General features: G+C 41.3%; 1 protein-coding gene across 4 annotated transcripts in view; it reads left to right on the top strand.

Moving 5' to 3' along the window:
- The window catches only part of TMEM131L (transmembrane 131 like), an 82,965-nt gene that overhangs the window by 27,118 nt on the left and 28,784 nt on the right, over nucleotides 1-27,063 (top strand). For 3 of the 4 annotated variants that reach the window (XM_056335687.1, XM_056336580.1, XM_056334829.1), the window contains exons 4-13: nucleotides 9,331-9,402; nucleotides 10,316-10,439; nucleotides 11,428-11,544; nucleotides 13,536-13,646; nucleotides 19,685-19,762; nucleotides 21,644-21,797; nucleotides 24,071-24,129; nucleotides 24,467-24,575; nucleotides 25,540-25,645; nucleotides 26,274-26,427. In XM_056335687.1, coding sequence (XP_056191662.1) covers nucleotides 9,331-9,402; nucleotides 10,316-10,439; nucleotides 11,428-11,544; nucleotides 13,536-13,646; nucleotides 19,685-19,762; nucleotides 21,644-21,797; nucleotides 24,071-24,129; nucleotides 24,467-24,575; nucleotides 25,540-25,645; nucleotides 26,274-26,427 — 1,084 coding nt within the window. Of the gene's footprint in view, nucleotides 1-9,330; nucleotides 9,403-10,315; nucleotides 10,440-11,427; nucleotides 11,545-11,609; nucleotides 12,252-13,535; nucleotides 13,647-19,684; nucleotides 19,763-21,643; nucleotides 21,798-24,070; nucleotides 24,130-24,466; nucleotides 24,576-25,539; nucleotides 25,646-26,273; nucleotides 26,428-27,063 lie in introns of those variants that run through there. The other variant, XM_056337438.1, reaches the window with a different exon arrangement.

The following is a 27,063-nucleotide window of genomic DNA, read 5'->3' as shown; positions in this document are numbered from 1 at the left end:
GTTTTGCCGTTGCAAGAACAGAATGAAATACTATCTAGTAAGTAAAAACAAGCATGCTCTCCTTAGGTACAAGGCAGGGTGGGTATGTGGTTTATCCTTTGCCTTTCTTAAAGAGTCTTTTATCCTACTTCTTTCACAGCGCCATGCTGTGAAATTTGACTGCTTTCAGTAAAATGCTTTGAAAACTGTGGGTAGTGAACAGTCATTTAAATTTCATGGTATCTCAGTGCAAGGTTTGCAGCTCTTTGCCTTTAGCATAGAGGAGGCACCGTGCTGACAGTGGAAGCCTTTTCTCTAGGTGCTTCTCCTTGTGCCTAGGGTTCATGTTTTCAGAGGGTCTGAAAAAGGCTGTGAGCAGCACATCTCTTGAAAACGTTTCATTTTCAGTTTAGAGACTGGGTAGGAGCTTGGATAAACAGTGTGATCTTTGAGAGGCGTGGAGTCTCATAGCTGCTCTTGAAGCAATTCTGAGTTGTGAGGGTTGAGCAGCATCCTTCAAAAAGCAGCCATTTCTTTACATGTATAAAGTAGGCCAGGGTACTTGCAGGTTTGACTGCCTTTCTTAATGCTTTTTAATTAGGGTAGGCAAAAGTGACCATCTCAGAAATTATTTGTGACCTTAGTGTCAGTTTTTGAAGAACAAACCTGGATTATGCAGGCAGTTTAAAAGGTTTTGGTGTGGTTTTGGTTTTTAGTGTTTTGTTGGTTTGGGGTTTCTCTTGGAGGGTTTGGCTACTACAGGGTAAGCAAATTACTCAAAGAAAGTAGGTTCAGCTAAAAAGCTTTGAGGTTTAGAAAGGGGGGAAGAAAAAAAAAAGCAGGAGCTGCTTTGTGTGCCTTTGGGATTTGTGTTTTTATTTCGCATACTCATGGGCCAGAAGCATTCTTTATAAAGACAAGAAATGCAGTATTTTCTCATAACCCCAGAAGTCCAGGACCTGGTAATTCAAGCTAAAATGTCAAGAATGCCAAGGCTCCTCATGGAGCCAAAAGTGTGTGTTTGTATTAGGCAAGTGACTCTCTTAATTTTTTGGGGGGAAGAACTAAAAAAAAAGTAAACTCTATTGTTTTTGTGATTTTAATAGTTTAACAGAAAATTGCTACTACTTAAATTGTAAAGAAGCTTAAAAAAAAAAGGCAAACGAGGTTTTATTTCAGAGCAGTTATCATTGTCTTAAGTACTTAGAGATTACCTTATGAAATATTGCAAAGCCAATAGGCAATCGCTAAATTACCTAAAGCAAAAAGGTAAATGAAGGTGGATGTTCTGCTTGCCAGGATATTTGGGATTTGCTGGCAGTGCTAGAGATGCTTCAGAGGAAAATGTTTGATGTGCATATTGAACTAGTGGGCCCTGTACACTCATCCAGTACAAATAACTTGGATATTTCTCAGCCTCGCTGAAACAAGACTTCTTTTTTTGTGTGTCCACAAGTAGTTGCAGGTTCAGTTTAGGCCATATGGGTGCCTGATTTGCCTGCCAAATTCACCGATAACCCACTTATTGTTCTCCCAGGTCTGTGCTTGTGGATTTCTAGGGAGTTACATACCTTTTGCTTTCTAAAATTTCGGCCTTTCCCCTCCCCCCCCTACTTAAGCGGACTGTGCAACATGCCTAAAAAAGACAGGGTCCCCCTGGACAATCTCTAGAGAGCATGGGTTGTTGCTTGAAATCTGGGTGGCTAAAGGATTTTGAAAGAAGAGGTTTCAGAAAACAATTTCAAATGAACTCAAGTCATTGTGAATTAATTTCTTAATTTAGTACAGATTGCAGTTATTTCAGAAGTTGAGGACTGATTTATAGCAGGGAATAATTCCGTTCTGCTGTTAAACACACTTCATTGTGCTGCTGCTGCTAAAATACAAACCGCAGGCCCATGTGGAAAAGAAAGCCTTTTCTTTTCACCAGGAAGCTCACTGTAGCGCTTCGTGCCTCACTGCTCATCTTCTCCACTACGTTTCTTTGTGAGTGTTATTCTGATTTTTGTCGTGGCCCACATTTAACTGCTTTGGAGGTTTTTCCAAAGAGATTGTTTGCATATGAGAGTAGGGAGAAAAGCCCACTTTTTTTATCGGAGTCCTGCCATTTCCATCCCGTAAAAAATGTGACTTTTTAAGTGCGATACTGTGAGATACTGTGAGTTTGATTGTTGCAGTTTTGTTGTTTTGTAGTAAATAAAACTGAAGCACTGCTGGCTTAGGTAACTATCCTGCAAAGGTTTTGTATAAACGTTATCGCAGAATTTTATAGGAAAAGGGAGCACAGGCAGTGAGAGGAGGGTACCCAGAAAGACAAGTAAATGGCAGTGGAAACACAGGGGCTAGAGGGGATAAGCAGAGCGGGCTGCTTCAGTTACTGAAGGAGAGCGTGTGCAAGGAGCCAGATGGAAGCAATCGAGAATGGTTTGTGCTTTACAGGTTGAGCTAGGCTTACCTACCTTTTTATCTCAGTACTTCTGAAAATAAACTAAGTAGCAGCCCATTGCAACTTTGGTGAGCAAGTCTTTGGCTATATGCTGCTTTGCCAATATAACAAGTTTTTGCTTAAAAAAAAAAAAAAAAAAAAAAAGAAAAAGATTGCTAGTCCTGTCTGCCTCCTTAAATCATGACTTTGGCCCTAAATCATGGGACTTGTTTTTAGTTTTTATCATTACGCTAGCTTATTTTGGTTTAGCTTCTCTTTCCTATTTTCCTGTAGCCCAGATATGCAAAATAGCGGGCATGCAGGTATGCGTTTGTGTTATTTGATGGGTAACGCCATTTTGGCCTTTTCTGCTTTCCAAGCTTTGGGATTTGGTCCCTGATGTATGGTGTGGTTCAGAGAAAAAGACAGCCCACCCTTCTTCCCACAGCAGCATGGTTCTCTAGTAAAGCACGTTAAGTGAATTCCTCAGGATGGGTTGCCAGTCCCCAAGCATTCAGAAGCAGTGAGTCAGTCCTCCCCCTCTTCCCTAAACAATGCGGTGCTAAAAATAAGGGACTTTTTCAACTTCTAGGTTTCCAGTGTTTAAATTTCACAGTTTTGTTCTTTTACCCGCTGGATGTTTTTTCTTAATAATAAAAAAACATAATGCACGGATTGGTTCATATGTTATCACCTGAGTCTTATGTAGTATCATGGTTTAACCCCAGCTGGCAGCCAAGCCCCACGCAGCTGTTCTCACTGCCCCCATCTGGGAGGGGGAGAGAATCGAAAAAGTAAAAGTGAGAGCTCATGGGCTGAGATAAAGATGGTTTAATAGGTGAAGAGAAAGCCCCACACACAAGCAAGGCAAACAAAGGAATTCACCTGCCTGCTGATGGGCAGTGGCAAAGGTCCAGCCATCTTCAGGGATGCGGCGCTCCATCACGCATCAGCGTTATTTGGGAAGACAGAGGCCATCTCTCCCAACGTCCTTCCCCCCTTTCCTGCTTCTTCCCCCGGCTCTATATGCTGGGCATGACGCCATATGGTCTGGAATACCCCTTGGGTCAGTTGGGGCCGGCTGTCCCGGCTGTGTCCCCCCCAGCTCCTTGCGCCCCCCAGCCTGCTCGCTGGTGGGTGGGTGGGAGGCAGGTGACACCCTGACTCTGTGCAAGCGCTGCTCAGCAGCAGCTAAAACATCCCTGTGTTACCAACACTGTTTTCAGCACAGATCCAAAACATAGCCCCATGCTAGACCCTATGAAGATGGTCAACTCTGTGCCAGCCAAAACCAGCACACGTAGGTATGGTGGTCCGGGAGAAATCCTGCAAGGCTGCAGAGCCGAGGTGGTGAGCATGGCAGGGCTGAGGCCAGGGAGAGCCACGGTTCTTCAGGTGCGGTACATACAGCTCGCCCATGAGCTGTGTTGTTCCAAGGTAAATCCTTTCTGATGACTCTTTCTGCTTCCAGGAAAAATAAATCAAGTTTGGTTTAAAAAAAAAAAAAAAAAAGTTGTAATTTAATAATGTTCTGTTTCTTTTTGACAGGGTTGTCTTGATGGTAAACAAAAGTTGTAATTTTGCATTTCCAAACAATTTTATCTCGTCTTTTAAAGCTATTGTCTGTCTTCCAGGAGCTTCAGTTTAACCTTCATAAGTACTGCTTGGTGCTTTTACTGCCTTTAGTGAATGGGAGGTTGAGTGAAGCGAGGGACAAGGTGATATGACAAAACAAAGCTCTGTGTCAGCTCTTCAGAAGACTGGTTCAGCTGCAGCTGGGATCCATTTCTATTTCTATGTTAACTTCCTCTTAATTAACAATTTACATTTGCCAAAATAATTTCTTTCCATCAGCTGTAATCAGAACTACTAAAAGTATTAGGGTTTGGTTGTTTCTGTAGGTGCAAATCTCACTCTTATTAGTCTGCTTTTTATTAATCTGGTGTAGTCTAGAGGAACGAATCTAAAATTAGTAAATGAGTTTTTTTAAAATTTCCTTTCTGTGTTTCAGTTTACATATAAAACTTTTGCTTTCCTATACAATACATACGTACTTCCATATCTCAAAATCTCATTCTGTGGGTTCATTAATATTACTGCACTGAATGTAAGAAGTGCCAAGATGCCAAACACAAGTCAAATTTTACTTTTAGCGATATACTGAAAATTAAAGCAGTACTGCCTAAGCAGATTCACTCAAAAAGGACCTCTTGTACGTTAAAGTCCTTTTTGCCTGCCGCTTCCAAGAAGACCCTGCAATCATAAAGAAAAAGCCCTGACAATAGAATACCTTCCTCCTGACTTGCGTTTTCTTGGGTTGCCTGTCAACAAAGGGCACAAAAAGGAAGGATGAAGAAAGGGCACCAAGTGGCAATACGTTGCTATCTGAATCATCAGATGACGTGCATCCTAAGATAATCTAAAGTAATCAAGTAAAGTAAAAAAATAAAGATACAAGGAAGACTTGGAGAAAAAAGGACACTGGGATAAACTTTGTTCCAGGAAACTTCCCTTCCTTTCTGATCAGATGCAGCTTATTCTGCAGATTGCTGAGTGTTGTTATTTATATATATAGCTAGATGAATTAACTCAATTTTGAAGTTTTATTTTCTAAAAAAATCAACAAAAAAAGCACAACCGAAAAAACCCCAACACAAACCCCAGAAATTTGTTCGGCGTAGATTTGGCCTTTTGTTTGGATTTTTTCACTTTTCTTGTGATTTTGGCCAGTGAAGTATAAATAATACTGTTGCGAAGAAGGATCTCTTTCTGTTGTACTTCGGGGGAAATAAAAGGGTCTTTGCTTATTTGGAACAAATGTTTGTGTGTAATATACACTGCATATAAATTAGGTTTTGAGGCTGTAAGTAAATATATAAAAATCATACTGACCTGGTTGTTTACCTGTTTCTACTAATTACATCAAAGAGTAACAGAACTGAAAGAAGCAAGGGCAAAATAATTCCCGCAAACTCAACGTGTGTGTAGTGAGCATCCCTTGTTTAAGTCCCACATTTAATCCCTGTATTAGCATCCCCTTTTGTTAGTCCCACGACAACAGGACACCAAAATGTTCTTTCCTGGAGCAGGATGTGTTGTAAAAGGCTGGAACTTCTCCATGTTCTCTGATGCCCTTTTCCCTACAGATGAGCACCTCAGGGGCTTCTCGTTGGAGGGAATATGATGACTTGAGATTTTACAGCTTTTAAGAAGCAGCAACAAAAAAAACCCAAAAACTTCTGCCCTAGAGTGACACATTTCTCCGCTTGCATAGGCGGTCAGGGGTTCTTGCGTTCCTCCATTACGCTCTTCTCTGCTGGTGTCACCTCTCTTCCTCATGCCACCTGTTCCTCCAGCCCCTTTTCGGCTGCTGTATGTCCACCTTTCTCCCTGGCCAGCATCTCTGGTGCTGGGAGTTGTGTGCACACTTAGGATTTATCCCTTTCTGCTGGGTGTTTTCTGGGAACTGGGGTGATGAGCTGGAGCGGTCTCGTGGGCTCACTCTCTCCTTCTCCTCCCCACTGCCGCCCCCCCCCCCCTGCCCCGAGCCTGCCCTTCATCTCCCCCTGCCCTGGGTGACCATGTGGAGCCTTCCCCAATGGTTCAGCTGTTCTTATTTTTTCCTGGAGATGGATGGTCCAGGGTGTCAGTGTTTTAAATATATTGTGAAGATGGAGAGGAGGAAGGGCATTGAATTGTTGGGCTGGCAAGTGATAATCGAACCAATTAAACTACTTTTTTTGATACAAAGGCAATTACTACTAAGTGTTCAAAGTAGTTGCTGGGAATCTCCTTCCCCTCTTCTATTTTTTTGCTGTTTCCCTCCAGTGTGGTTCACTTGTGCTTAAAAATGTCCCCTGAAATAATGGAATTGACATGCTGTATCAGAATTTATTATTCAGAATTCTGTGTTCAGCTGGGCTGCCTGAAGAAAACAGGTGCTGTGGAGTGTGGCTTTGTTAGACAGCATGCCTAATGTGATGTTAGCTGATTTCAAAAGCAATGAAAGAGTAGTTGGAAACCAGGCTTTTTCTGTCCTGGAGAGGACTGTTTCTCTACATTTGTTGTTTCAAGACTTCCATTCTTAGGTTGATATTTGTGTATTTTTCCCAGGCCTTGCAACATTCTCATGAAATGACCCGTGTACTTTTTTGGACATGTCATCTGCAGCAAAAAGAGAAATTTTTGGCGTAATTTGAGGTGAATCTATTAGTGAGTTGAGGTTCTTAACTTTTAAAAATATTTATTTTTTTTTACTTGAACTTTTAAATGTCTTAACAAATTTCCTTTGACGTTTATTTCCATGTCCCCTGCAGAGAGCTTGATGTATTGATGTGTTTGGAGTACAGGGATGCATCATGGTGTTGGGCCAGCTTCCACCTAGGTTTAAGAGGCTTGCAGCAACACATTGGAGAAGCGTGTGTGTAGATGTAGAAGACATCTACACACATTGCCTGTCCCTTTCTCTCTGTAGTGGTGGGCTTTAAATGCGTCCTGGTTGTTAGGTGAGATGATCGCCTGCCCATTCCCATTCCAAACTGCTGTTTCCTTGGGGATCGGGAACAGCCCCAGAGTGGTGGATTTCTCTTTCCACTAGTCCTGCTGTTCTGTAAATGCGGCTCCCAAGTTATTTTTTGGCAGTGCTTTGGGGCTGCTGATAAGCAGCGCAGAGGCGGTGGAGCTGGCCAGCGGGCAGGGTTAGGAGCACCATGCCGAAGGAATGTGGCTCTTCTGCTTTTAGGGCCAGGGTGGATCTTGGAGCAATTTGGCAGCTTTTGTGGGGTGCAGAGCAGAAGCTGGATGTCTTGGAACCATGGGCCGGTTCCCGGGGCTGCTGGGGAGTGGTGTGTAGGGATGCTCTGAAATTACCTTCGTGCAGCTCAGAGCCTGCAGAATTTTATTAGCTGAGGCTTCACTTCAGCCATCCCAGTCTTCAGAAGGAATGCAACGGCAGCCCTGGGATCCTGCTGCTGCTCTCATAGGGCTTTTCCCATTTTCTGACCATGAGAGGCTTGGCTGTGATTATTGTCTGAACAGTAATGCAGTGTGTTTTTCAGAACCAGTGCTACAGCAAAGCCTTCTTCATCCAAACCGAATGAGATACGGTCTCCTACATCCACGCTGCGTTTGCACCCAGTGCGTTGGTGCCTGTTGCAGAGAGGGAGGGTCAGAGGAAAAGAGCTGGTGCTGCCAGAGCTCCCCAGGGGGAGGATCAGCGGGTCTTGGAGAGCCACTGCCAGTTACACCAATGGGCACAGAGCAGCACTCAGCTTCTCATCCTCAGCAAAGGTTTTTCTGGTGGGAAAAGTATTTCAGCAGTAACTGTAAGACACTAGAAACTTACGGAGCGCATAAACCACTGGCTTAACTTCTATTTTACTGTATGTGTGTGGGTGCATATACAAAAAGGATCTGAGGATCCTTCAGGAGTGTGCCTTCCCCCAGATGCCTGGGGCTTTACTGTAGTAATAGTTTTAATTTGTGTGTGTTTACAAAAACAGTACTCAGACTTCCCCCCTGGGTACGTCTCCGAGGCTGTCTTTTGGAAGGGGAAGAAGCTACTGGTTCCCTTCTGGATCCCTGGTGTTTCTAGGAATGGAGCAAGGTTGGCCTGGCCGGAGACAAGGCGGTTGGAAGGAGACTGTCATTCACCCAGACTTTGTAGTTCTGCATCATCGGCTCTTGCGTTATTTGCTAGCAGCTCCCCAGAAACGCTACCTGGATATATTGCATGCCTCCCCCTACAACAGCGAGAGAGTTTGCTTCCTTGTATGAGAAACATTTTCATAAAGCTGTAGGTTTTCATATATAGTAAATCTCATTTTTCATGACTGGTAATAAATTATGACGTCTCTCTTGGTTTGGAATGTAACAACAGAATTATGTAGGTACTTTAATATATTAAAGGTGTAATGTTACAGAACTACATTTTTAAATTGGGGAACAATTAACTGTACTACCACACTTTATGCAAAGCAGCTTGGGTAACTTATGAGCCCACGGTCCGTCCCTCCCTCCTCAGACTCATCCTTGTTAGGATGCTTATTAGTATCATGCAGTGAAGATGAAACTGGTTCTGGCTACGCAACATGCAGACTGCTTCTGGGGAAGTTTTTAACAGCATAGGACTGGCTACGTCAACATAATGAACGAGTGCTGGGCTTGTTTTTTACCACTGTGGTTGTTGGGACTTGTGGAGGACAAGTTGTAATTGAGAAAGTGGTGAAGATAGCCTGGGATTTCTATGTTATAGGGCATCGATTCATGTTGAAATAAGCTAAAAAAGTGCTAGAACTGATGGGAATTTTATTGTGAATTTTCCTAGGGCAAAGGAAAGATGATGATGTGTTTCGCATTATTTCTTACTCTCTTTGCATATAAGAAATTACTTGGCTTTTGCATTAAAGCCACAGCTAAGCAAGAACTTTTTTTGACGTTGGCTTTTGCCCAAGCTGCTGTTTACCTCTCTGCCTCTGTGTGTCTCAGGTGTGCTCGTGCCAGTGCTTGTGTGGATGTTGAATTGATGAGACTGAGGATCTGCTCCATGCTGACATAATTTTCATTCCTCAGGACTCGTTTTAAAGTTGTTTTCCCTCTGTAGCTCACGGCACAACCCCATGAACGGGTATATCAGCAGCAATGAGGGGATGTGTGCAAGGAAGGGAGGTTGTCCAAGCCAGCATTGCCTCTAAAATGGGATACTTATCAAACTGCACTTTTTTTTTGGCATGAACTTTCCAGCACATGCTGTTGTATGGAACTTTTTTAAAGCACAGTCTATGGTAGTGAGAGGAATGTATGAAAAGATTGGGATATAGAGTATGATTAGAATACAAAGAGTAATGAGCGCCTGTAATCTTCCTTCCCTGCAATGTGTAGCATCATGCCCGCTAAATATTAACTGTGGCTTCTTTCCCTTTTTTCAGCTTCGCAGCAAAGATGCCTCCAAATGGGAGGGCCTTACATTTTCACCCATCAGTTCTGCATTTTGGAATGCAGTGAGTATTTTCCATTATTCTTATTTTGTTCAGTAACGAAGTGGGGAGGGACGACTATACTGGGCTACATTTGGGTAAAGAGCATTAGCTGAGATCATGCCATCCTCTGAAAGAAAAAGAGAAATAATAAGTAATTGCCACAGAGTTGGAGCTGTGTTTCTTGCCTTGCTATACTTTGTAAATGAAAATCAACACAGTTCTAGGAAGGAGGAAAAGAGAATAGGGAACCATAACACATTATGGGTACATTTCAGGTGATTCTGCATGGATGTCAAACCAGTTCTTCGTGTTGGTGGTTTATTTCTTGAAAAATTGCCTTCCTAGTGGAGTGGGAGCTTGTTGCTTCCTTTAACTTCTGAAAAAAAATCCAGAAAGTCCCAGGCAAAACATACTGGTAGAATACTTGAGATTTTTATTTGTAGTTCTCTACTAAGAAAATTTCAAAAATTATTCTCAAATGATAATCAGCCTTTGGTTTATCAGTAACTAGAAAGAAACACAGGCCCCTTGTGAGTTAAAGGGATGTTTCAGAGGATGCACAGAAGGAATGTATAAGATGCTGGGGTTTAGGATGCATTAGCTAAAGCAGAAGCCTTAAGAGAATTGTTGCTTTAGTTGACAAAACAAGACTTTGGATATTTAAACTTTTTGATTCCAAACTTTGTGCCTTGTATGGGTGGTTTATTTCTTAGACTCCTGGTGACTCAGATGAAGTGTACCTCTCACATGCCAATGTTACTTGCCTTTGTATACTAAAGGACAAAATATGTTTGGCATGTTTCCAGAGAAATTACAAATAGGAAATTGTTGCATATCAACATGTTTTAGAACAACTTGTGTTTGTTGCCTTTTTTGTGTATTTGCCTGTGCTTATAAATTGAGTAACTTCTTTCTCTTTCCCCCCTGCCTTTAGATTACTGGGGTTACCCCGAGCTAAAATGCTGCAGGCCTACAACCCTAGTAGAGATAGAGAAGTTGTAGTGAATTCAGTGTTTACAGCTACTAGACAGTTTCATGTGTCTCCTGCTCATAGCCGGGTGAGTGTTGATGTACTTTTGGAAACTATGTAATGGCCAGGTGCCAAGCCTTCGTGCTTCTTTTGGCCTAAGCTTTTCATTCTGCGTTTTCTCTTCGTGCTTTTTTGTAGGACCTCCAACTTCTTTTCTGTTTTGCTAGCACTTTTTTTCCCTCACTTCTGCTTAGACGGGTAAGGGAGAAGACATCCAAAACCTACAGTAGGAAATGTGTTTTACAATAACAGAGAAAGAGGAGAATTTTTCAGTGTTAAAGAGGCTGTTTGAATCTCATTCTGCTCTGTGCAGCATTATACAGTAATCCACAGGCATGTGGGTGTTTTACAGCCTTGAATTTCACTCTTTTGAGTGGTCTTGCATATTTCTCAAAAAAGTGCAGTGAAACGTTTTATGTATTTTGTATTGCAATTATGAGCAGAATTGCGTTATGATCTAAGACCATTATTTTAACTCTGATTTTTTTTAACAATGTATAACAATATAAGGCATATTAAGAATGAATCACTATGATCTCAGTTTGATGAAGCCCAGATTTTATCCTCTGCTGATGTGCAAAGGGTTTTTATTGTGCTTTCATCTGATTTGTGTTTTTACTGTGGCTGCATGGATCTACTGTGCAGACACAAACATCATTGACTCAGCTGACTATATATCACAGGGGGCATTGATTCACTTTTTAATAGGTATCTATATGCAGGGAAGCATTTTTGTTTATGCAGAGGCTGTTGGTGCTGTTCTTGTGCAAAAAGGAGCCTTGACTGACAAGGCCCAAGCTAGCCACGAAACTCCAGCAAGTTGCTGTGTGGTCTCAGTTTTTCTCCGTGGTAAGAGTCGAGAGTTGTGGACAGATGAAACTTCTCGGGGCTGAGGTTCTGCTTAGTGGGATCTAGATAGGTGTGTGCATGTGGGAACGTCTCTTGGGCTGCGCGACTGAACGGAGGGTGTCGTGATCACTGGCTCGAGCAAGCAAGTTTCTTTGTGGTCTCTGCAGGTGATTCCAGTGATGGGAAAAATCTCTTTCAGAGTACTCTTCCTGCCGACAGAAGAAGGCAGTATTGAAAGCTCATTATTTATAAATACCTCATCTCATGGACTACTTTCATATCAGGTAACTGCTCTTATTTTTAGCTTGAGTTTTGGATTTACTTGGGTGTTAAGTAATTTTGATAGATCTTGAACTTACAGACTTTCAGAGTTCATTGAATTCCTGGTACAAATCAGATGGGGTAGTGTTTGCAATTCATCCCTTTTACCTGGTCTTGCTAGTCTCATGATCCCTCATACATGTGTATGGTTAAAATTACTACGGTTAGTGGGGCTACTTGGGGTAGTAACACTAAGTGTATTGGTATATGTGTACTTATAAGAGCATGGTTCTGTCACTGCTAGTTGGTTTCATATAATACTGCAGTCTAGACTGCACTGTGCTGGAATGCATTTGTCATGAAAAACCTATTTAGGAAATACTTCAGGTGGTTTTCAGCTATTGTGCAGGATTTTATGTAAACACATTGGGGGTGACACACAGGGTGAGAGGTTTAGGCCCTTAAACGTGAAAGTTGAAGTAATGGTTGTGCATTAAAGCCACTTATTGCCTGATGAAGTAGTGAATTGAAGCAAGTCTTAAGCTTTTCTAATTTTCATAAGGGACATTATATACTCCAAATTCTTTGCTTTTATTAATTTGTTAAAGAAAAGTCTAACTCTGAATTCAGTGATTTTAAAAACAATGCCAGCTTTAATCAACCATCCAGCTATTCCATTCCCACACTTTGATACTGTGCTGGAAACAAAGCTCCTTGAGTTGAAGCATAGGTAAGTTCATTTGAAATACATGATTTTTAATAAAAATGTTGCATTTATCTAGTACTTACTAGAACAGGAACATTTGGCAGGAACTTTTCATCAAGGATGAGTGAAGAGTGATTGACCTTTTCTTTTTGACACCTGTCGTCTCCCTGCACTCCCTTCTGACCCTGTGATTTATTGCCAGGCTCAGCCAGGGCCTTATATCAACAAGTTGCAGGGAAGCAGTTGTCAGTGCCGTCAAAAAATCAGTTTGTCTCCTGTTGGACTGCTGCTGAAATCAGTAATGGACAGGTTTTCATGGACTGTTTTGCCAGCCACCTGAAACAGAGGCAGTAGCTGCCCATGATTTCAGCTTGCCTTAGGTTTATAAGAATTTCAAAATTGGGCATAACTTGAGAAGTTGATGCACCGTTACAGTGCTTTTGTGAGCCCAGAAGCCTTGAAACATGTTGATGTTTCTCTAATGCATTTATGCAAGAGTATGTACAGAAAATTTACCCAAATGGAGAAGAGGTACCATTATAGTAAAATGCACTTTGTAAATGCCTCCATAAAAAAAAAAAGTATATTCCCTTTGATACTTTCTATCTGTAGTCAGAGATCTTCAGTGAACATGGAATGCATTGGATTATCCTCTTAATTAAAACACGGGGGGGTTTCTATTAAAAAAAAATAATCTTTTCATACAAGTGAAAAACCCCAAGGCATTTTTCTTTATCTCTAATGATTTATTCCCTCCACCCCCCATTATCTTGCATCTCATTGTCATAAACTAATCTTGATGGAGTGGAATATGAATGCAGTAAAAACATTCAACTTGCAAATCTTACAGTGCTTTGAAAACAGCAGACTTTGAAAACCAAAATGAGCAAAAATTATTTAGCTCAATTTTTAAGGCAAAGCCATTGAATTCAGTATGCAACTGGACTGGGAGCAAAGTTTGTCCAGAAATTACTGCACTGCCAAATGGTGTTATGTGTATTGTAGTTGCCTGAAAAATAGTGAGAGAGTTTAGATTCTTTATTGTTGAGATAACCTAATGCTCTGCTGGTGAGTGCTTTGTTTTGTTTTTGTAATAGTGCCTGAATGAGTGAAGATGCTAAGGTGCCATTTGTGTGTATAGTTACTTTCCACACTGGAACTTTCTGAGCTGTCTTTTAAAAGTATCTCATGTAAAAAAACCAATCTGTTTCTTAGGAAGATTGTTATAATTAAAAAAACATTTATCTGTGTTACTGTGATAACTGAAAAGCTAGATGTTGCTGTAATGTCCTGGTTTTTTAACACCAGGTTTTTGGAATGGGAACTCTGACGTCTTCTCCAGAAGAACCTAGAGTGCAGCTAGCGAGCGCCTACTTACTGCTTCCACACATTGAAAACATCCAGGCATCACACACACTGGTACAGTATACATTTCAAATGGTGACAAAACATCATCGTCTTAGATATAAAAGATTTTCATCCTCAGGTTGTTGGGATGCAAAGAACATAAACAAAAAGTCCAAGGACTAGTGACTGCAGGAGAGAGGTCGCAAGGTACAGGGCTACTGTGATTAACTGGTGTTCTGGTTTTATGAGACAGTCTTTGGCATTTGAACTATTCCCACTTGTTCCTTGTTCATGCTCCTGTGGCGCGCTGACAAAACTATTTGTGATGCCCTGCTCTGAACAAAACTGGAGAATTGATCTGTCCTAAAAAAACCCCAGCTTTGTACTATAAAGTCACAGAGGTGGGGCTGTTAGGGTTTCTTCTAGTTTTTACTTCAGACCCATTCCCCATGCCAGTTCACAGCAGGGCTGTGCCAACAGTTTGCCGCAGTTAAAAAGCACAACGTGCCGTGTGGCTGAGAACAGGAGCTGGGAGTCAGGCTGGAGTATCCCCTCTTGCCTGGATCAGTGCAGAAGGTCCCAGCTTTGCTTACCTCAGCTTGACTAAACCAGGGAGCAGCAGAGAATACAACAAAGTGGATTTATGAGGCATAACTATTTCAATTGAAAGAAGCTTTAATGATTTCTTTTACTTGGTTGCAGCTGCAGGTATTTTCATAGTCTTTCAGGCCATACAGAACCTTTCAAGGGAATAACTTAACTGGAAAAACTGATCTTTCAAATTCCCTTTTGTATTGTATGCAGTTTTATTTTTTTCAAAACCATATTTAGAATATCTTGGCATGTAACAGAATTCAATCATTTATCTAAATGTAAGCTGTGCTGATTGTCTTCATGATGTTGTATTCTGTTCTGCCTGAGAAAAATTCTCAGCTCAGATATTTTTCAGTCTGTATGTTAGGTCAGTGTGTTCAGACCTGTCAAGCTTACCTCTACCTGAGGATAATGCACAATTTCTTCCTTTTCCTTTCCTCTCCTCTATACCAGTCTCTTTCCTGTAATCACACAGGTGTGCTTACTTGTGGGCCAGCACAGACAGACTCTTGCAAAGGAAGCAAACATCTTCAGGTTTTGTAATTTGGGGTGCTAGCAGTAGAACTGAGAAGGGTTTTTTGGATGCTGTTCCTGACATGTCTGTCTGCATCTTCATGTCTAGCTCAATGGGTTCTTGTCAGGTACTGTCTGAAGTTTGGATGCAGACTCTGCAGCTTCGCAGTTCTGTCTGAATTTCTGAGTAGAGAAGTTCTGGGGAGCATTTGACATTTCCCTTACTGTATAGTGAGGAATGTTTTCCTATAAGGTCATGTTTTGCTCGAGTACAGGTTGCTTTTAGAAGGACATTGCTCTACAGATAGCTGTCCTCTCCAGAAGTGCCTCCTTCCATTCAACCTACTAATATTCTGATCCAGATCCCATAAAAATTGGTATGATTCTTTTTTTGCCCAGGTTTTATTTTAGGCTCAGAAGCTGTGGAAGGAAGAGAGGTCTATGAGTCTTGAGTGAGTGACTACACATGTGCAGATCTAAAGATTAAATGTAAAATTGAGATTTGTAGTGAAAAAAACATTTAAACCAAACGAGTCATACTCACTTAACTGTGTGTATTTGCTTTCCCCTCTTTATTTTTAACCACAGTAAAATACCAGCGTAAGTTCAGGATAATGTAAGCATCATTTACACATCCCTTGTCATCTTGGGATTAATGAGTTATAATCTTGGGTGACAATGTCTAGTTTGATAGACTAAAGGTGTCCTTACCTCTGAAGTCTACTGATACTACTTGGAAACCTGTGGTAAAGCTTACCAAGTGCTGCACGGTGTGTGTCTGTATGTTTCGCCTCTGTTGTCTCCTCTTTTAAAGGTGGTTGTGTTTAAGTTGTTTGGTAATACTGACATCCTTGATCATCAAGGCCAGAAAGGTAACGTTGTTTAGTCCCATCATGTGCTTGGTAAAATGGTTCCTCAGAACTGCTGGAGGCATTGTTGCCATAACCCAAAATACTTACTCTTACTCCTTTGATGGTTGGAAACCTACACCTGACTTCCAGTCTGAATTGCTTTGTGACTGGTTTATATTTGTTTGTTAAGATACACATTTAGTTTATGCAGCTCCTCCTGCTTCTGACACTTATACCCAGAAGCATGCGTAGGTGGCATCGCATCTTTCAGCTTTTGCTTTGCCAAGCTGAATGGCCTGGGCTCTGTAGTATTTTCTTCAGTGATGGGTTGTCTGTTTTTTAACCAAATTGACTACTGCTTTCTGCAGCTCCTGCAGTTTGTAAAGATTTCTTTTGAAGGTGAATGGTCAGAATTGTACATAGGGATGTTGATGAAATCTTGCCTCTACGGAGTATTTATGTTGGAAATATGATATATCCCCAGTGATTATAGATGAAAGTTTACCTCTACAGTAGTATTTCCATTGGAAATACTATATGTGACAGGTTTTGTGTTTGCAATTTTTGTGGAAATTTAACTTCCATTGATGTTGTATGTTGGTTTTATCCTTTTAATAGGCAAAGGTATGCAGGCCTTTCATTTTTCTGTGTCATTCCCTCTGTGTTGTGTTTTGTTTTTTTTTAGCAGAAACTCTTGTGGTTAATAAGAAAAGAAAGAAAAAAGACAAGGTTGCCTTTTCCACTGTTGAATTTCACCCTCTGTTACTCTTTTCAAAGTTTCAGCTTTTGAAGGATTCAGGATTGGTGTGCTCTGGCTGTGGTCTTGGATCCCAGGATTTCTGTGCTCCTGGCTCGCTTGTGAGAAAGGAAGACCTGTGTCCAACACTGAATTCATAGTGTGTCCATGTGGCCATTCAGCATTGGCTAGTTACCACTAAGCTGTAACAGATGGCGGAACCCATATAGGTCATCTTTGTTTATCCAGCTTCTGGATGTAGTCTTTGTTCCAGTTGCCTGTTTTTTGGCATTGTTTAATATTGGGATGGCACTAACAGAGCAGCTACATCGCTGCTTTGCTGTGTTCAAAATGCTGTGCAAACACACTGGAAGTGTCAATGGAGGAGTGACCTGCAGGGCAGAATGTCTTGCCTTAGGAGACACAGGCATCACTTTGCTGATTTCCCAGAGGCGTTCAGAGTTTATGAACAAACAACATAGGAAATAATGCAAGTACTGTTGGGAACCCAGGACTCCCTAAGCTATGTTTTGTGCTGTTGTATGCAGAATCAGAGAAACAAATACGTGCAAATGTGGTGCTTGGGCGTGGAGAAGGAAGGTAGTAGGACTGTGGGGTTTTCTTGGTGTGCCATCCTGATAACTGTCTGCAAAAAACTGATGAAACTCTGCTGAATCATTATTGCAGAGACAGCTCATTAACACCATTCAGAGTGAAAATAACTCTTTAGGGCCAAGGACTGTCCAGGAGAGGAGCTGAAGTATCAGCCTGCAGGAAGAAGGGAAGGCTTGTTCAATGTTTGTTCTTTTCTAATTACACTGTAGCCAAACCCCAGGAAGTGGTTTGAGCTCTACAGTCCTGATAATGATGCAGGAATATCTCTGTGAAAATCTTGTATAGAGTCATGTCTGCTTGACAGAGCACCGTAGGCAGAAAAAGGAATTCTACCCCTAAAAGTGACCTTGGGTCTGTGGTTGCTTGGTGGTTGTTGAATTGGCCTGCACCAGCTGGTCTGTTGGTGCTCTGTCTCTTTTTTTTTTTTGAGGGATCAATTAGTAATTGCTTACTGTACTGTCCCCCACTGAGAATCCTAGATCTTCAGCAGGGCTCCTTGCAGGTCAGATGGTTCATGTTTTTAGAGTTTTTTTGAAAGAGGCCTCTGTTTTAAAATTTAAATGTAAGGTCTTACCAAAACTGGCAAGAATTTAATTCGTGTGGCTTCTATCAGACTTCTGTATTCAGTTCATATAGGATTTGTGGGTGCTGACTATGTGTATACGTGCAAGTATGTGTGCATGCATGCATACCTAATAAAAAACAGAGACACCAGGTAATGAAGTGGCAGTGGCTGTACACTTTGCAGCGGTCTTTCTAACTTTTCCCCTTGTGCCATGCCTCTCCTTTTCAGTTCACCTCTGGTGCAAACATACGCTGCGTAACTCAGCTCTCTGCTCTGATTCACAGGCAGTGGTATTTACGGTGTAAACGGAGTGCTTGCACTGCTGGAAGACGTGGACATGGTCCTGGTTTTGTCACCTTGGAAACTCTGCTTCTGACGGTGTTTTCTTCTCAGATGCTTTATCTGCTCTTTATGGTTAACACAGCCATCCTACCAGTGTTGTAAGATAGTGGGCATGGCAGTTATGCGTCTGTTGTCTGCCTTAGATAAATGAAAACCCTTTTCCTTTTCTGAAAATAGCTTCACAAAGAGAAACAGAAAATTCCTGTAGAAAATAGATCAACATAATACACCCCAATTACACTTCCCCCCCCATGTGTGTTAGATTAGGAGCTTCAATTTTAAGGTGACAGCAGCTTCCCATGTAGATACATGCCAGGTCAAGAAAAAAAAGTTGGAAAAATGTGATGTAACTTACTATTGATTTTTTTTTTTTTTTTTAGGGGTGTGGGGTCTTAAACTACTTTAAACTACAATAGTGTTGAATAAGGGCTAACAACTCCTTATTTAGGACCGTGACAGCAGTAGCACTCTCTCAAGAACCACAGAGAAGGGGATTCTAAGTGTAAACGTTGATCTGACCAGAAAGTGACCCACAAAGTTGCTTTTCATAAGATCTTAGTGTCTTGTTAAAACTCCACTACTAGTCATGGCCGTGAGAGGTTAGTAAGTGGTGCATGTTTTGGAATCAAATGTTTTGGTTTTTTTATTCTCTCAAAATCTGATGAGGACAAAAGCGTTTGTAAAAAAAGAAAGGAGTTGACAGGGGTTTCTGTCCCGGGAGAGCTGCACCGGGGACAAAGTTTGGGTCGCTGCTGAACAGCTTTGCAGAGGTTACATCGCCCTCTTGTGTGAAGCCCCAGTCATTTTGGTATGAAATCTGGTTGAATCGGGAACGCAGAATGTATGTTGGCTTCCTTTTGGCTTTGCTTTTATAAAACTAGACCCCATGAAATGCCACGTGTGTGGTAGACCTGCACTCTGTGCACATGCACCCTTTCCCCTCCTGACTGTCCCAGGGAGATGCAAAATAGGGTGTTGGATGCTTCCAAAACTTTTCTTCACAGTTTCGCTTTGCAGCATCAAATTATTGAAATTCTTCAGTCAGTTGCACTGACACCTTCAGAAACTTGAACCTGCAGATACCCCGCTCAGATATTTAATTCAGCACCACAAGTGAAATGGGTCGGGGTGGGGTGGGGAGTCCACATCAGTCTTAAAATCACCTGGTAATTTTGCTGTAATTAGGCACTGATAGAGTGACAGGTTTGTTATTCTAACTTTGTTTTGTCTTCTTAATTTAGAATTAAAATATACTGGTGGAGCAGTTTGTGCAAGTAATGTGGTGGTCCAGGTTTCCAGATAGCTTTCCTGAACTGTGCTTGGCTTTGTCAGTTCTGTTGCCCTGTTAGATTTACGAGTGCTTTACAAGCTGGCACAATCAATGTCATCTTTTCTTTTCTCTTTCCTTTCCAATCAATAAAAAGGCAAAACAAGTATTTTCTCTCTGTCCATTTTGGCATGAAGCCTGTGTATCAAACAGAAACATCATGTTCTTGGCTTAGCAGCCGTATTGCAGTATCCAATCAGCAAAGAAAATACACAGAAAACAAGGAAAGAAGCCTTTGTATTACACAAAAAGACTGTGTTGAACACAGTTCATCAACATGTGAAAGCATATGAAAGGGTTGCTCATGTTGATGCTCTATAAATATTTAGTAATCATGTATAACAATAGTTTGATAAGTAAGTAGATATTGATGGAGTTCCTGAGAACTGGAGATTGATTGGAGGCCTACTGTACAGAATAATTGTATTTATTTTTAAACATTTCCTTATGTTGCTGTGTCACATGTGTGGAAACAGTTCTATTATCTTTATAAATTACAGTGTGTGAATCAGATTTATATAAGTCTTTTGAAGCAATGTGCTTGATGTTTTCTTCTCTTTCTTGCAGGCAGAAACTATGAATGCCAGCCTCTTACGTGTTCACCTTGAATGCAGTTTACCTAATGATGCATATCAGCAAGTTAAGGTGTGTTTTATTATCATTTTGTATCTATTTAAGTCATCTTATTTTAATCCAAGTTTAAAGGGGCACTTCCCAGAACTCTAGAAGTTCTAGCCACAGTGCAATTTCCATTGTCTCAGTTTAAAGGGGAATTGTGTTTTTAGCTATGCTTTTATAAAACCATACCCTATGGTATAAATAAAATGTCACACACATCACACTGTAACCTTCAGGAGAGGGGGAGGTAGAAAAAGACACCCAGTCCTCTGAAAAAACCGAAACCCAGCCAAACAGGCTAAGTGTTGTAACGCGTAGGTGTTGCAGCACTTACATGGAGTACAAAAGTGATCGGATTCCTGTAATTTCTTTTCTCCAGAAATGTTTCACATGTTTCTGGTTCGTGCTGACCTGGGATCATTTTGCCGAGAAGGGTGCAGTGGGCCGTCTGGGCTCAGGGGGCTCTGGGGGTGGCCATGGTGTGGGGCAGAGCTGAGGAGGGGACAGCTTGTTAGCAGAAAAAAAGTCCTCCTAAAGCCCTGAGCCTCCAGGACAGGAGGTCTGCTCCTCCTGGGCAGTGCCATCGGAAGCTCCTCTTCCCCTCTCTCCTCAAATGTCCTCACACAGTAGACGGGCGCTGGCTGGCAGCCACGGTGGTGCTCGGTGGGGTGATTGTTGGGTCAGACACATAGGCCCGTGCCGCCATCTGCGGCACCTTTCTCATCAGGTGCGAGGAGGCCCAGGCTCCACAGTTGTTTCTCTGTATGTTGCACGTTGCATGGGGTCCTGCGCTGTGTTAGTCCCGTGTGTGATTCTTGCGTTGGTTGGTGGGTAAGGCCATGCATGAGGGCACCTGAGCGGCCGAGATGGCGCGCAGTGTGGTTGTCCGCTTTCTGTTGCGAGCTTCCCGAGGGCACCCCATCCCTGCGCTCCGGTCTTCACAGCAGCCTTCGCCCCAGCTCCTGGCAGCCATTCCAAGTGCTGAGCATTTCTTGGGTGCTGTGCGAGTGGTGAACGGACACCTTGTTCCCAGAGATGCTTCCCCACTCCCGCTGTGCCTCCTTGCAGCACTCCAGGTCAGCTGGAGGTGTTCTGGGGGAGCTTCGGAGAGCAGCCCCCCTGCCGGGGGCCGGGGGTCTCTCCTCCTCTTCCACCCGACCAAATTAGTCCTCCCGGTTGGGCATCGGAGCATTTTAGTAACCTTCATGGTGCCGTGCAGGACCAATTTATGTTACTCACCGTTGATTGTCTAGTTTTGTTTTGATTTGTTGGCTTTAATTTTTTGTGAAATGCTGTCCTGTCTTTGTAGTTGCCAAGACTCCGCTGTCTTAACAGCAGCCACTACTTAGAGAAGGAAATAGGATCCTATTTGTATTTATCTGAAGTATTCTAGCCAGGCAGTGTTTTCTGTTAAGAATTGTACATGTATGTTTGTTTTTTTAAAATTACTTCAGTGAGAAATGGAGACAAAAAACACAAGATTTGGAAAAATTAACTATAAACAGACCAGGGAACATGAACTGTCTTCCTACCATTAAGAAACATGCATCAGTCTGTTTATGGCACATATTATTGAAGGCAGAGGATTTTACAAAGGAAACTGTTTTGCAGTCCCTGAGGTGAGACTGAACAAGACAGTATAAATTTGCATTCTTTCAAGGTCCAGTGTCTGTTTTAGTTGGTTTTCATCTTTGTTTTTGCTGTGCTGTCTGTACCCGCTCTGTCTTTGGTTTCTGCTGAGATTTTAGCAGAGGTCCTAATTACTCCTGTTTTGCTAGCCCTTTGGTGCTGCAAACCTTGTTTGTTAGATAATACCTTTGATTAACTTCTCAAGATATCTTACTATAATGAATTTTTCCTGTTCCCTCCACCACCACACACACACCATATCTCCTTGTCTCGCTCCAGAGTTGCTGTTTTATGTCCGGTGACCCAGTGCTGCTAGAAATGAGCTTAATGGTAAGAATGGAAGATGCCCAACAAGATTTTGTGGAGCACAGACAATACTTACTGGAGAATCTTTTTGTAGTTTACGTAGCAATGGTAAAAACGAAGACCTCGGGTAAGTCCTAAATACAACTGTTAATCGTAGTAGAGCTTGATTTTATTACCTAAGTTGTAATTTGATGGGCTAAACTGAATCAAATTCAGTATGAGTCAGATGTTGGGAGTAAGGGAAGACAAATCAGTTTAGTTAAACAGAGCTTGTCAGCCATTTTGTTTAGGGCAGTTACTGTAAGCACAGTCTTCATAAAGGTAACGATAGTAAACTTGTAAGCTACATCTGTTCCAGTCTTTAGTCCCCCATGCTTATGCATTTGCGTAAATGGTATGGAAGGATGTCATGGTCCTTCATTTTCTACAACTGCATTTCTGGTTTCCCGTTAATTAAGTTAACCATAATAGGACTATGAAGTTTGTACAGTACTGGGGATAGTGGCCATTGTGGAAAGTAGGGTAATGTGGTAATACAGGCGCACTCATCATTTGTTCTTGTAAATTAGAATTCCACAGGCAAAACAATCAACTCCTTGCGGTTTTTTTATGCTACAGTTATTGGGTGAAGAAGTCCTCTAAATCCAGGGAATTTTAAATTATTTGTAGGGCTTTGCAGTCTGTTTGAATAGCTTTTTTTTTACAATATCTGCCAGTTTTACTTATGATTGAAGAAGGAGAAGAAGGACCTGCTTAAGAATCCGGTTTAAAATAATATTTTTAGCATACTAGTTAGAAAAGATAAGGATCTTTTTGTCTTTTGAGAAATTCTGTTCAAGATATAGTCACACAACAAGATACACTGTTCCTTCTGTGCCTATTCTGTGATGTGATATTTAGACAGCGCTGAAACTGAAATGGAAAGCCTGCTGTAAACCTTGTTTTCCTGCTGGTGAGATGCCAGTGCTTTGTTAATGTTGAGTTGTGAATGTACTTCTCTTCTGTTGCTGGTAGGGGATTGTTCATATTTGTCATGTCGGGGTGCTCACTGTTAACACTTTTGCTGCTTAAAGATAACATAAGAAGTATGTTCTTAAGGCTATTTTCTGTTAAGTATAATGCAATCCTCGCTGTGTTAGAGGTTGGTCATATAAGCCCTTTGGACTTGCTGTTGGTGGAAAGTTCCATGTCTTGCTTCATCAGTACTGCTGGTGGCTCTACCATATCAAACAGCAATGCTTGCTTGCCTTCTGCTTGTGTGATTAAATGGGAGATGTGGTCCTGAGGGAAGGATACGACAGAAGGCAAGGTGCTGTGTTAGTCTCAGTGTACAGCGCGTGTTAGCACCTAGAGTGGGACAGCAGGTAGGCAAGGTCTGCACAGGGGAGCTAGCCAGCTGGAAAGGTTGAAGAAGAGTTACGTGCTTTAAACAGCTCAGGTATGTGGAGCATCTGCTCACTCAGTGAACATCTTGAACCCTCTTTTGGAAGCTGGTACATGTAGTTTTGCTTTCAAGCAGCTGAGTAAAGCACTCTCCTTATTAGAAATTGTGCCTGGTGAATTGAGAGAATGTCCTTTTGTGTCAGCCTGCACCTACTGGTGTAATTCAGGTATAAGCCAGGGCTAGAACTCAGTCTTCCTTCATGGAAGTGTGGTGACCACCCTGGTATAATAGTTGTCTGTTGTTCTTTTGGTGCTCTACATCTTCGTAGTGTCTTGTGGATGAGAACATAGCTTTGCCAGTGGCAAAGGGTAGTCCACCTTATCAGCAGGTGAAATAGCTGTACCACCTTATCAGCAGGTGAAAGCTGAGTTAAACCTATCTGCTGTTGCTTTAGTCAATACAACACTACCCTACCAAGTGATAGGACAATTCCTGTTTTAAGCCCAAAAGCTGTTAAGCACCAAATCTGGCTTCACATTGTCTCTGGAGAATGTTTGCTGTTCGAAGGAGGTGAGCCAGGATCTTGCATAGCTGTGTGCATGTACGGAAGAGTTTTTTACTGGCCTCTGTTGTGCTATTGGTAGGGTGGCCCTTAGACTTAGAAAATTTATGGCAGCGTCAGCCATCCTTCTTTTCTTCATTTGTGCCTCCTGTCTCACTGCCTGTAGCAAAGGGGGGGAGTTGTGGTCCATCTTGAATTTAAGATGCCGTGAAGGAAGATTCCCTGTTGATGCTTGACTTTATATTTGCGGCCAAAAGCCTTGTTGAGTGGATTTTTGCTCCTTTATGAAACAATCGCCAGCTCAAGACATGAATAGTTTCTCCTTTTCACAAGGGTAGCTGTCACACAAAGATTTTTAAATTTTAGATCAGGATTGCTGCTCATAGGAGTATCTGACAAAGCAAGAATGTTTCAATCCTTGTGAACTTACCTCCATGTTCATTCTTTTGGACAGGTGATTCCTCAGTAGATGTGTATGTCATGCATTCTGGCAACAGCCTTGTGCATATACAGGTAATCATGGGCTTCAGGATGTTGTGTTTTAGGGTGTTGAATTTCATTGGGAAATGAATTAGCCCACTGGCTTACTCTCTAGTGGCAGATTGATTTTGGTGGTGGCAAACATCTAATAGATCTTTTAGATGATTAGTTGTAGTTCAGTGATGGTTTGTTTGTTTTTTTTAAGACATGAGAGCTGTTAACTTGAATAAAAATCCAGGGGTTGATTTAGAAGATGTGAGAAAATGGCAGATATTGGCTTGCAAATATGACAAGAGGATGCACTAATACAGGAGCTACAATAATAATGGTAGTACTGCTAGAAGGATTATTGTGTCTTGTCTTCATGCAGGGAATACGGCAGTTGTCACAAAAAGACACATCACCTGTGGAGTTTGAGCCAGTACTGCTATCTTCATCATCTACTAACTTTACAAAAGTTGCTTCTATTCCTTGTAAAGGTACAGGATATGTATACTTACAGATAATATGATTAAACAGGATTTGATTACAAAAGGGTAGCTTTTTCCAGCAGATAAAGACCCTGAAAGATCTCAAAATCAACTTGTCTGAACTTTTGAGAAGGATGATGAATTCTTTCTGCTAATTGTTTCCACCATTTTTATGTATATACGCTTCCTCTTATGCCAGTTGAAGGCTCTAAGCTATACATATTTCAAAAAGGGGAAGAAAACGTTTGCTAAAATGTTAGCTGATTTTACAGTAAGCATAATTATTGAATATGCTTTTTCAGCATACTTTTGTAATTTGTGGTTATTTTTCTGTTTCCAATGTATTTTCTAAAAAGGCTATTGTGCTTGGGTGGTCATTTTCTATGACATTTCTTGGCAGGATCATTGAAGAGGCTTGCCTGAGACCAGGCATGTTTGTGGAAGAGCAAAGATTAACATTTAAGCATTGCTAACTCCAGCCTGTTTCCTATTCTGACCACTAGACTGCAGTGCATAGACTTTAAACATTTATGAAGCAGGCTGCTTTCATAATGATACTCGGGGACTTGTTTTTTCCTAGCAAAAAAAGGCAAGAAATAGGGAAGAAGGGAATATATATTAAGTCATTCTTTTTTTCAGAACAGTTTTGATTTATTAAAAAGAGGTGGTGTGCATGGATAAGTAAGAATTGCTGTGCCAGTGGCACGTGGTTAAAACTGATCAGGTTACTCTTCTTGACTTCGTTGTGCATGTTTTTTGAAGGTGTATAGCATTCATAAATTCTTCTTAAAGCAAGGTTTGGAACCTCTGAAAATTAGGACATAAGCAATTAGATGCTTTGCTCACCTATGTGAGAATTGGATCAGCAAATATTCCACTTTGTAGTGTTCTTCCAAATCCTCACATAAAAATCGTTGTAGATGTGCTTTCGCTCTGGCTGATGTGTTCTCCTGCGTGTCTGTTCTTTGCCCAGCTGCATCCTGTGACAGGGAAAGTCCCTACGCTGACAGCAAGAGGAATAATCTGTTGGAAGGCACTGCAACACTAAAAGCCTGTCTTTCCTGTCCTGTGATGGAAGGGTAGGTTGACAGTGGATTCTTGTTTGTTTGTTAACATTCACTGATACTACAAGAATAATACTGTACCCTACTTTTAAGAGATGAGATTAACTTGCTTTGTCACCCAGCAATTCCAAGGACAGTGAAGAGGCTTCTTCCTACTGTTGCTGTGTCATTTGCCGAAATGGACTTGTGATATTTCAAGCAATAGTTCTGTAGTTTATCCAGGAAGAATTTGAGGAGACACCTTAGCAGCCCATATCATATAAATGTTGCTTAGAGTCTGTGATAAAATTTCCACTCCAGTGCAGAAGCAGGATAGTTACAGAAAAAAATTGTAGTCTTTTCTTCATTCATCTTTTGCTAATTTCATCAAAACTACCACATCATGGAGCAGTAGGCAATGTTGTACTATAGCATAGCAAGGGGGTAGAGTGATTACCTGCCTACCTCTTTTATACTGTACTTGTCAATTTTTACTCTGATATTATATGTAGGTATTCCAAAGGAAATAATTTTGTTCTTTCTCCTTAAAACCTTAAAAGAGCCTTATTATGCAGGAATACTACAGTTCTCTTCTGTGGACCGCTTATGCGTGCTCAAGGACAATTGCAGATGTATTTATTTTTATTTCTGTATTTACTTACAGGTATTTTGACGTAGATCCTTCTGCAGCATTGTTTCATATAGAACCACACCATAATACTTCAGGGTTTTGGTCCATATGGTTTACAAACAATTTTGACTTCAGCATTGAACTGAATGAAGTCTTCATCGCCAGAGAAGTGAAGAACATTTTAAAGGTAAGTATTATTTCTGCTTCATATGATGTTTTGTCTTTGATGAAGGATACAGTACTCTGACATACAGAATAGATTGTTTGAAGAACCCTGTGTTCTCAGAGCTGGTTAAAATCAGTTAAAAATAAAGGTATATGTAAACCTGTAACTGTTAAGTTCTGACAAGCTTACTCTCTCAATAGGAATTATTCACTGTCAGGCTTGGTTTTGTATTGTTTTATTAGCAACTTTCTTTCATTTGAATTGCAGCTACAGATGCATCAAATTATAGACCATTGCTCTGTTCTCAGAATTGTTGCATGTGTTTGTGCTCTATAGGATTCAGCATTTCTTCATAGGCTGTAATGGTAATGGAAGTCTTTCGTACGTAGATGAGCTTTGAAGTTTAGAAGGCGAAGCCAATAATTTACTCGTGCAATTGCTTGATTCAAACCAGGCAAATCTGGTTTATGAATAAGCATATGATGTAGGCATCTAATTGGCTCTTCGTATATTTAGATAGGAGATTTACATATGTGCACTGCTTGGATCAGTTATGGGCACATATGTGTGTGTAATAACAGCAAAAACATGAAGGAAGAGAAAGTTTACATTCTTCAAGGTACTGCTTGCACCAAAAATACTTGTACCAATTTTAAT

Source organism: Falco biarmicus, chromosome 1 (assembly GCF_023638135.1).
Source record: "Falco biarmicus isolate bFalBia1 chromosome 1, bFalBia1.pri, whole genome shotgun sequence".
NCBI classification, from domain to species: Eukaryota; Metazoa; Chordata; class Aves; order Falconiformes; family Falconidae; genus Falco; species Falco biarmicus.
This window is presented reverse-complemented; position numbering and strand designations above follow the sequence as displayed.